This window comes from Pinus tabuliformis, chromosome 8 (assembly GCF_031772625.1).
Source record: "Pinus tabuliformis cultivar Carrire ecotype Pingquan chromosome 8, CPIR1, whole genome shotgun sequence".
NCBI classification, from domain to species: domain Eukaryota; kingdom Viridiplantae; phylum Streptophyta; class Pinopsida; order Pinales; family Pinaceae; genus Pinus; species Pinus tabuliformis.
The window spans coordinates 1,449,897,985-1,449,909,899 of NC_142294.1; the positions used below are offsets into that span (position 1 = coordinate 1,449,897,985).

The following is an 11,915-nucleotide window of genomic DNA, read 5'->3' on the forward strand; positions in this document are numbered from 1 at the left end:
AGGACATAAATAATAATAGATCCAAAGGACATAAATAATAATAGATCTCCATGACGCTTTTGGCAGCTCCACCAAAGAAAAGCATCAGAAATAGAGTCATGTGAAATATAGGGAAAATCATAATGAGCAGCCAAGTCTCGCCATATTTGTTAAGATAAAGAACATTGAAAAAAAGGTGGAAATTGTTTTCCTCAGCTGATTTACAAGCATAACATAATCCAAGGCCATGCCAACTTCGATTCCATGTCAAATTTTTGTTATGGAATACCATGCAAGAGAATAAGATGGTAAGACGGTTTTTAGAGGACAACCAGATTTTCAAAAAATTACAGGATAAATTAGCTGAAATTGACATTGCACCCTGCTAAGGTCAAAAAATTACAGGATAAATTAGCTGAAATTGACATTGCACCCTGCTAAGGTTTGTGTAGATATCCTTAACGTCGATTGGTTCCCTGGTGCTTTTTCCCTTCCATACGAGGACATCATCATCCAAGGTTCGACAGAATCCACAATTCTTCAAGCCACTCATTACCTACATCATCATCCAAGGTTCGGCAGAATCCACAATTATTCAAGCCACTCATTACCTACATCCACTGTCGAGCCAAACCTTCGGACATACCCAAACATGAGGAATCCTTCCAAATTGGAAAAGGACCCAGCCAAGAAGCAATCAATTTGTTCCATGTGAAAAAGCCTTTTCTGTGAAAGAAGTTTATCAGAGACTTAAGAATATCAATGTGTTTTCCCCACCCATAATCGGATCAATGCCTATGAGGATCTTATTCCCAGTGTGAAAATTTACAACTCTATCAACATCTAATTAAATTGGGGGTGTTTCACCTCGAAAATTTACAACTCTATCAAAATCTAATTAAATTGGGGGTGTTTCACTGTCCATATTATTCGATAGCACTCTGCAGACCTGTTTAATAACAATGGAAATTAGTTATTAATGAAAACCTTTTACGCAGCACAGCATATGCCCTGAACCTGCGTCTCCTTTTATTATATTATTGAGAAATCGCACAACAAATACAAACTCTTATTATATTATTGAGAAACGCACAACACATACAAACTCAATGTAAGCGATGTAACAACTGGCAATGGGAATGGAGGTGTTTATTTTCTGGATTGGATAATGGACGGAGGCTTACGACACACATCTACACATTCTGTAACAAGTACACCCTACTGCAACAGCAGACCCAATTTCACCTCTTCAGTCAGCTAGAGATCTCGATGGATTTGGGTTGAGGAGGTTGGGGTTCTGCCTGCTTTGGCACTGTCACTGTCAGCACTCCATTTTCCATGCTCGCCCTGATCTCTTCCATCTTCACATTCTCCGGCAGCCGGAAACGCCGAAGGAATTTTCCACGGGATCGCTCAATGCGGTGCCATTTGTCGTTCTTGTGCTCTTCTTCTTTGCTGCGCTCCCCGCTTATCTGCAGAACTCTTTGGCCCTCTTCCAACTCTATTTTCACCTCCTCTTTCTTCAAACCTGGAAGATCAGCTTTGAAAATGTGTGCCTCTGGCGTTTCCTTCCAGTCGATCTGGGTATTGGCTACCGCAGAAGCCTCCCTTACAAATTGCCCAGATGGTCCCCCGCTGGCAAGATCTGTGAATGCTTGGAAAGGATCCCATGCTTCCAAGGAGAAGGGATCCACTGACCTCCTGCCGAAAAAGCTGGGAATTATCGACATTTTCAACTAGTAATGAATTACTGCAATATATGCGATTGGAATGACTATAGAAACACAACACTCTGATCTCAGTGTTTGGATTTCAATTTCAAGATCGATCTCGGATTATACCAGAAGATAGGTTGGTTTTTATTTTTATAAGATGAGGAGGAACAATCTAGTCGACTCTATTAGGCGGGTTCCAGAGGATTCTCAAATGCTGGCAGAATACTTTACTATTATTGTACACCTGTAAGCTCCAGACCATTCCGAAAGTAAGATTTCAATTTTCACTTTGCAAATATTATTGTTATTTAACCCTTGTACATCCAGAATCCTCCAGGTAATTAGGTATGTTTCTCCAGAACCATCTAGCCTTTCACACTGTTCAAGAAGTATAGCCTACGGTAACCGATGTTGATGATGTGGAGGCGTAGCTCCTGCCACGGAGGGACAGGAACGGGATGTGACGTACAATTTCTCATTGGCTATTTTAACGTTTGAATATTGGGAAAAATAAAAAAGATTAGTTTAATTAATAAACAAGAAGCATAAAAAGTTTTTTTTTTTTCGCCCTTTTGTTGATAATTTTGTTTAAATTTTTTAAAAATTAAGTTTAAATCGTTTAATTTCTGAGGAAAACTTATTTTAAATAATAGAAAATTAGAAGAGAATTTTATTTATTAATTAAATTATGCCAAACGAAAATATTGTAATTGCATTATGAAATATAAGCAATTCTTTTATGTAAGTTTAAATACACTTTATATCAATTAACCCGATCAACCAGTGCTGGGCTTTGTAGTATTTGAAAATTATTTAAATCCACTTTATATCAATTAACCGGATCAACCATTGCATATGAGCAACCCTCTATGTAAGTTTAAATCCACTTTCGTGCTGAAAAAAGGTTTAAATCCACTTTATGTCAATTGACCGGATTAAACAACGATGGGTTTTGTAGTATTTTAAAATTATTTAAATCCTCTTTATATCAATTAAGTGGATCAACCACTGTTGGGTTTTGTAGTATTTGGAAATTATACATGCCACGATTATTATGGTTCATTTTATTTTATTTTTACAAAGAAAAAATAGCGTTATGTCTATTAAAGAGAAATGCATTACTTGTTATATGATATCTCATAATCTAGATTACACAAAGCTTTCTTGTGCATAAGGCAGGAACACAAAAAAGATATCGATTCTCAGAATTACAAACAAAGGCTAATTTTGATCAGCCATATTACATAAAGAAGAGGTGCCTAAAATATTTGGATATGAAAATAAGGGACCCTCGAATGAAGACATGAAGGTTGCGAGAGAAAAATTTGGAAGTTATTGGAACCTACACAAAAACGTGAGACCAAAGGAGAAAAAAAGAGGATCCCGTTGCTTAGAAGGAAAAGGCACTTGCAATGCTAATTGAGTCGTTGACAAGAATGGAGGAGAAGATCTTTTTTGACATAGCATGCCAACCATTTTTGGAGAGGGAGTCTGCAGACTGATTCTACTCTTGGTTGACATGTGAAAGCTTAATTCTCTTGAAATGTCTGATCAGGTATCTAATCGGTGTCATCCAATTGAATAATGAAGGAGGTCCAAAGGAAGAACTTCCTTGCACCCAATCTATAACATATTTAGAGTATTTGCAACCGCCATCTCTTCAATTTCCAACCAGGATGCACATTATAAAACTCCCCAAAGAGCTGTTGAAAATGCAACAAGAGGATGGAGCTTAGTGGAAAGGAGTCGCCTTCACTAAGTGGGCCCACAGGCTATTTTTGGCGCAAAGTCTATTTTTAGACTATGCCTATTTTTAGACATATGGATCATGGTCTATGAGTTGCAGGATGCTATTTGTGGATGATTGGTCATGTTGGTAAAAATAGATGGACTTCTATTTTTAGACATATGGGCAGAGTCTATTTTTAGACTGCCAGTCTAAATATAGAATAATCGAATATTATTAGCTCTTAATAATATTTGGACTATAAACATTATCTTATCCTCTTGGAGCACTTCAGTTCGAGCTACGGATGTGGCACATGCAACTGCTAGAATGAAATACGCTTTTCTTATGGGTCAGTTGAGCTATTGCATGGTGGACTTCAGTTAGAACTCAAGTGATTGAGTTTGGTGGAGTTGATTGAGGAGTTGATGGAGTTGTGTTCAGTGTGACTTCGTTGAACTAGTTGTATTTAGTCTGATGTGAATTAATTATTAATTAATTCACTAATTATTAACTCATAAATCAACTAAAGAATACATCAGTTAACTTAGTGCATGGACAGTTCAGTGGAGACAAGTGTTAGAGGTGAGTGAAAGGGCAAGACAGCTGTTAGTTGTGACTATAGTTGTGCATGAGATTTGCACAATATATGGATTGAGTATTGCCAATGAGGATTGCGTGGTTCAACCAAGGGAAATACGAGTTTGGATTAGCCATTCTCATCTATTCTCATGCAGGATTGCGCAGTGGAGGCAGGCAGATAATGGAGGAGATTTGAACCTGTGATTGATTCAGATCTGAGCTAGTTTTGTGTGTAACAGGTGGAGATAGTACTGAGTACTTGTGAGGAGTATTGTACTATGTATTGTTACATGTTCTCAATCATTATAATATACAGATAGTGTGGAGTTTTCAGCTGTATGCTTTCCCCGGGTTACATAATGTGTTAATGTGCACATGCGATTGATGTTTCATTGTTTTTAATTCCGCAAAATTGATGATCAACGTAGAGGAGGTTATGTATTATGCATGTATTCCGAAATAGTGTATAATCAGGATAATCTCTGTGAATAAGTGTCATATTATTCAAAATTTCTACATGGTATCAGAGCAGAGTTGATCATCAGATCTATTATTCAGAAAGTGGGTACATTTTATTTCTTCAGGCAAAGTCTGTAATCAGGCCAGGTAGCCTTTGGATTCATCCTTCTTTTGGAAGGTGAGATATCCAGTAAAAGCCCATATAGTCAATCTCTGTACGAAAAATACTTTGTTCTCACGAATTTTAGATCAGAAGCGGTTGAGTTTTGAGCTGGTGGAATTCGAATTTGCAGCAGTGTTTTCTTGGTGTCAAAGTTGAAATGTCTTTCAACGGATTGCAATTGGAGTATGCTCTTGAAGGCAGCTCAAATTATATTGCATGGAAAGACAGGATGGAAGCGGTGTTAGATGAAAATGGGTTGAAGGAGTTCATAGAGGCTGAGGTCCCAAAGCCTATTGATGCTACTCACTTTGAGGCTTGGCAAAAGAAGACAGCAAAGTGTCGAAGGATTTTGTTGGAGGGTGTGAAGGATCACATTGTATCCAACTTGCATGGAAAGGCTTCTCCATACTTGATGTGGAAAGCGTTGACAGATTTATTCCAAAGCAAGAGCGACCAGAGGAAGTTGGCGCTCAAGGATAAACTCAGAAACATTAAGTATGAGAATGGAGACAGTATGCCCAAGTATCTCACGAAGTTCACCCAGTGCATGAATGAGCTGGGAAGTGTGGGGGTGACTGTCGATGATGAGGACTTGGTGAGCTTGGCTCTCCTTAGTTTTCCGAAGAGTTGGCATTCCTATCAAGACTCTGTCAATGATCGGGAGAAATTGCCAGGATGGGAGAGACTTTGGTCAGATCTTGTGCAAGAGGAGAATGGGCAGAATACCAGGGACGGATCTTCATCAAAGGCATCTAATGAAGAAAATTGCGCTTTGGCTTCTAAAGCAAAGAAGGGGAAGGAGAAGGGTTCTCTTTCCGAATCCAGTTCTTCCAATGATGGGAAGAAGGTGGACAAATCGAAAGTGCGATTATTTCATTGTCATGAGGTGGGCCATTATGCTATAAATTGTTCACGGAGGAAATCCAAGAAGGGATCCGGGGAAGGATCTGAAGGTGAGGCACTTACTTCACAGTTTGAGTTGGATTTCACACTCTTCACATGCATGGTTTCATCCATGGTGGGAAGTGGTTGGTTTCTTGACATTGGAGCTTCTTTCCACATGACTGGTGACAAGAGTTTGTTCAGTACTATGGAGTAGAAAGATCTCTAGATACTCATAGCGATGGGTAATGATGAGAAGTATAGTGTCTCAAGTGTAGGCACGGTTATTTTTCAGAGAGAGCATGGAGCTCGCATTACCTTGACCGATATCAAGTATGTACCAGGACTGAAGAGAAACTTGGTGTCGATCGCAATGCTGGAAGACAGAGGCTTTGATGTAGTCTTCAGTAAGGGAAAGGTTTTCCTTAGACACATCATCACTAAACAGGTGAAGCAGATTGGTTCACGGGTCAAGAACCTGTATGCTCTTGAGGTTCAAGATGCATGCAAAGCCTTAAGCAGCGAGGCAACTGATGGAGACTTGGTGGTTGAGAGGGAGCGTATATTACCACTCAACATGCAGAGCCAGAAGAAGTCTCAGACGATTGTGGAGGAGCCACGATTGGTGCAGTAGCTTCAGGAGGTTGTGGAGCAGCCACAACAAGGGAAGTGTTGAAAATGCAACAAGATGATGGAGCTTAGTGGAAAGGAGTCGCCTTCACTAAGTGGGCCCGCAGGGTATTTTTGGCGCAAAGTCTATTTTTAGACATATGGATCATGGTCTATGAGTTGCAGGATGTTGTTTATGGATGATTGGTCATGTTGGGAAAAATAGATGGACTTCTATTTTTGGTTCACAGCAGAGTGATCAAAGTCTATTTTTAGATTGCTAAGGTAAAAATAGAAACAGTCAAATATTATTAGCCCTTAGTAATATTTGGACTCTAAACATTATCTTATTCTCTTGGAGCACTTCAGTTCGAGCTATGGATGTGGCAAATGCAGCTGACAAAACGAATCACATGGTTTCTTATGTGTTAGTTGAGTTATTGCATGGAGGATTTCAGTTAGAACTCATGCATGTGAGTTCTGTGGAGTTGGATGTGGAGTTGATGGAGTTGTGTTTAGTTTGACTTAGTTGAACTAGTTGTATTTAGTCTAACTAAAGAATACACTAGTGATGAGTTGTGTGAATTAAATAATAATTAATTCACTAATTATTAATTCATAAAGCAACTAAAGAATACATCAGTTAACTCAGTGCATGGACAGTTCAACAGAGATAGGTGTTGGAGGTAAGTGAAAGGGTGAGTTGTGACTATCAGTTGTGCATGAGATTTGCACATGCAATGGATTGAGTAATTCTCATGCAGGATTGCGCAGTGGAGGCAGGCAAAGCAGCGAAGGAGATTTGAACCTGTGACTTGTTCAAATCTGAGCTAGTTTTGTGTGTAACAGGTGGAGATAGTACTGAGTACTTGTGAGGAGTATTGTACTTGTATTGTTACATGTTATCAATCATTATAATATACAGATAGTGTGGGGTTTTCAGCTGTATGATTTCCCCAGGTTACATATTGTGTTAATGTGTGCATGTAATTGATGTTTCATTATTTTTAATGCTGCAAAATTGATGATCAACGTAGAGGAGGTTATGTATTATGCATGTATTCCGCAATAGTGTATAATCGGGATAATCTCTGTGAATAAGTGTCATATTTCAAAATTTCTACAGGAAGCTGAGAGAAGATCGAGTAGAGACATCTACTCATGCAGAGACCTCAAGTAGGGGGAAACTTCGAGCCAGGTGGGCTGAGGGATCACATGCATCCATACCTCTAGATAGGAGGTGGGGCGATATAGAGTGATCGTCCCAAGGAGGAGGGGCAGGATCCTTGAGGTACCCAACCTCTTGGATGAGACCTTGCTACGGGAGCCCCGATGTGGAGTAGCAGGAACTAACTAATTGGGTAGAGACAGATGCAGATGGAGTGGCAGAGAGAGCAACAGTGCAGGGAATCCCAGGACAGCACATAGCTAGCAGGCTGCAACAATGTGAGAGGCACAAGTGTTTTGCACAGTGCTAGGTGGCACAGAGAGGTGTGCAATGGTGCGAGATGCATGGAGATGTTGCAGTAGTGCAGATGTCAGAGAGGGAGCACTTGTCAGTAGCAGGTAGAGTTTCAGCATCAGAGTATGTTCCTAGCCCAACAGAGTGGTCAGTTGGGAGTGTTTTTGTTCCAAGTGTTGTTGGAGCAAGTGGACCGGGGAAATGTGTTACATGTAGAACACTCCAGAGTTGCAGGATAGGGGTTGCATATAATCCATATCTTGTTGAGAGGGAGTGTTGAAAATGCAACAAGATGATGGAGCTTAGTGGAAAGGAGTCGCCTTCACTAAGTGGGCCCGCAGGCTATTTTTGGCGCAAAGTCTATTTTTAGACATATGGATCATGGTCTATGAGTTTCAGGATGCTATTTGTGGATGATTGGTCATGTTGGTAAAAATAGATGGACTTCTATTTTTAGACATATGGGCAGAGTCTATTTTTAGACTGCCAGTCTAAATATAGAACAGTGAAATATTATTAGCTCTTAATAATATTTGGACTATAAACATTATCTTATCCTCTTGGAGCACTTCAGTTCGAGCTACTGATGTGGCACATGCAACTGCCAGAAGGAAATACGCTTTTCTTATGGGTCAGTTGAGCTATTGCATGGTGGACTTCAGTTAGAACTCAAGTGATTGAGTTTGGTGGAGTTGATTGAGCAATTGATGGAGTTGTGTTCAGTTTGACTTGGTTGAACTAGTTGTATTTAGTCTAACTGAAAAATACACTAGTGATGAGTGATGTGAATTAATTATTAATTCATTCACTAATTATTAACTCATAAATCAACTAAAGAATACATCAGTTAACTCAGTGCATGGACAATTCAGTGGAGACAAGTGTTAGAGGTGAGTGAAAGGGCAAGACAGCTGTTAGTTGTGACTATAGTTGTGCATGAGATTTGCACAATCAATGGATTGAGTATTGCCAATGAGGATTGCGTGGTTCAGCCAAGGGAAATACGAGTTTGGATCAACCATTCTCATCTATTCTCATGCAGGATTGCGCAGTGGAGGCAGGCAGACAGTGGAGGAGATTTGAACCTGTGATTGATTCAGATCTGAGCTAGTTTTGTGTGTAACAGGTGGAGATAGTACTGAGTACTTGTGAGGAGTATTGTACTATGTATTGTTACATGTTCTCAATCATTATAATATACATATAGTGTGGGGTTTTCAGCTGTATGTTTTCCCCGGGTTACATACTGTGTTAATGTGCGCATGCGATTGATGTTTCATTGTTTTTAATTCCGCAAAATTGATGATCAACGTAGAGGAGGTTATGTATTATGCATGTATTCCGCAATAGTGTATAATTGGGATAATCTTTGTGAACACGTGTCATATTATTCAAAATTTCTACAAGAGAAACCAGTTTAGGTTCGTTGTCTGTACCTGCCCCTGCACACCAGTGGAAATTGTATTGCAGACCAACCATCATAGAAATTATTACCCCACAACCACAAAAACCATCCGAGGAGGATCCATCAGAGAAACCCACTGGGAGAGATGAATATAATTCTTTGTAAGCACATATCCTCCTTTGTAAAATAATGATCCAAGGCCCAATCTCGTTGAGGAATACCACGATATTTGTATAGGTGGATCTCACATCAGGGGCAACATGCTCAAATATGATGGCACTCCTACACCGCCAAATTCCCCAAAACATGTAAAGAAAGAGCGTAATGTAAACATTGTTTTATTCAATCCAATGTGTGAAACAAGCACTGGTAGAGGATATATCAATCCTGGCAGAAATGTGGATACACTTCAACACTTCTTTCTAAATGGTTGTAGAAAAGGGGAAGCCAAGAAAGAGGTGAACCACCTCCTCCTTTGGAGTTCCATACATAGAACAAATCCTTGGACCTTAGAAGCTCGTCTGAATGAGATTCTCCCATGTTAGCATCCAGTTTTGAAAGGTAAACAAAAAAAAGACAATTAATTTAAGAGGGGTGTCGCAACTGCACATGTCTATCAGCCCTGCAACTTTATACACATGTCGAAAATCCTTTATAATGTAATTATAAATTTTTTGATCTAGGATATTGTTGTCAACTTCCCTTCTGCCTCAAGCAAGATGATCTTATTTTTCATTAAGAACTATTTTGGCATGGCCAAGCATATATCTGTATCATTCCCACTTATGTGCAAGATCAATTGGGAGGCTAAGGACCCATGAGGGAGGCCAGCCATTAGAGAAATTTTGAGGTCTAAAATGGGCCTAAAAAATGTAGAACCAAAATCAACTTTATAAGAACCAATAGGATTCAAGATAATGATGTCAACGAAGGGGGTTGCTTTGTCATTTTTGGAGTTAAAATGTAAAAAGATTAAAAAAAAAGCTACTTTTTAAACTTCTATTTTCAACTTATGTCCCTACGATTTTACTCAAATTTCGAGCGGAAACACTCATTTGATGCAAAATTTAATTTTTCATCCAAGGAGTACCCATGTTGGATGCTTTTAATGGACCCTACTACACAAAAGATGAGAAATACATAAAAAAGGTGATTGCAATCAAGTTTTTTTCATGTATTTCTCATTTTTTATGTAGGAGGGTCCATCAAAAGTATGCAACATGGCTACTCTTTGGATGAGGAATTAAATTATGCATCCAACGAGTGCTTCCACTCGAAATTTGAATAAAATTGTAGGGAGATAAGTTGAAAAAATAGTTTTTCTTTTTTCCCTCTAAAATTTGATGATGTAATATGGTATTATTTATTATTTCCACCATTATTTTATAATATTCCTTAGGAGGCCCATTTTAGACCTAGAAATTTCTCTAATGACGAGGACGGGAAGATAGTTACACATTTGACCCAAAGGTTAGCCAAAGTCTAGATACCAAAGGCCTGGAAAAGCTAAAGGATTGGGATTGATAGTAAATGATCTCCACTTATGCCTTTTATTGTGTCTAACCCAATGGTTATTCAATCTCCCTTGCCCACTTCCAACCTGAATTTCCTGCATAGCCATGGTTTGGCTTTCATCACACTACGCCAAATAAATGAGGCATTTTTTATTTTTGGGGCTCCACTTCTTACCCAATCTTCCAAGTTGAGGTTTTGTAGGTATTTCTCTTTGATAATCAAGTTCCATATAGTTAACCCATTGAAGGCTCTCCACATATTTTTGCGAGCAACGCCACGTTAAAATTCATGGTATCTCTTATACCCCATCGTCCTTCATCCATGCTATTGGAGATATATCCCAAACAAATCAAATGTGGTTTCCTAATTTTACTAACCCCACTCCACAGGAATCAAACTATGATAACATTAATCTTTTGAGCGACAACTTTATAGAGGAAAAGATGCATCCAGTAGAATGAAATTCCTTAAAGTATCGCCTTAAACATTATTAGCCTGTCGCCCATGGACACCCATTTATTTTCCCACAAAACCAATTTATTATTAAACTTTTGAATCAACCAATTCCAATCTTGATTTTAGTAGTTGTTTGATTTCAAATGAAAGCTTAAGTAGCGAAATCCTCTTGACAACAAGCTAACATTAACCCCAAAAATGTTGGAAATCTCCTATGAGACTGGCTCATCTATATAATCAGAGAGCAGTTATGATTTCAATGTGTTCATGATCAGCTAATATGCCAAACCAAAATTGGAGATGATATGGTGAAACTCATGCCATTTCGCTAATTTAGCTACTCCAGCGCAAAGAATATTGTCCATGAATAAAAGGTCAGTAGCACGCATGTTTTTTGAGACTCTGTAACCGTGGATTCTTCTGGCCTCCTAAGCAGCTTGAATGCCTCTACTCAACCCATCAATGACCATTATGAATAATAGAGGCGAGTGATCCAGGTAGCTCTGGAAAGGCGCAGAAATCAAAGTCCATGGATTTCATCGAAACTAGGACTTGATCGAAGAGCTCAGCATCCAGACTCCAACAATGCAGATGACACTTAAATCTGACTTCATATGTGGAAGATATTGGTAATAATTGTTTAGGTCAAGGAAGTAGGATTTTTGTCGCCACCTAAATTTAAAGCTCAACTAAATTTAGCAACCCAGACAAATCTTACAGAACCATTAAATTTGGAGACAACTAACCAAGAGAAAATTTGACACTTATTGACCGCTAAAACTAGTCAAATTGTTGCATGTTACTTGTCGGTGACCCTCAGCAAAATCCAATAGGACGATTTTATATTATTATATTAAAATTAAAATGAAAAAACGTATTTGTTGGCAGGTGGCCAAACCTCGGCAACAGTCTCAAACGAATATAACAATATGTTATTAATGAGGGTGAGGCACCATTGGCAG

At 38.9% G+C, this 11,915-nt stretch overlaps 1 protein-coding gene across 1 annotated transcript; it reads right to left on the minus strand.

Annotated features, from left to right (window-relative positions):
- Positions 1-1,232: 1,232 nt before the first annotated feature.
- Positions 1,233-1,758, minus strand: LOC149241186 (18.1 kDa class I heat shock protein-like). The gene has a single exon (XM_089367457.1). The coding sequence runs from the start codon at positions 1,707-1,709 to the stop codon at positions 1,233-1,235; it is 477 nt and encodes a 158-aa protein (XP_089223583.1). The 5' UTR covers positions 1,710-1,758.
- Between the last annotated feature and the right edge of the window lie 10,157 nt (positions 1,759-11,915).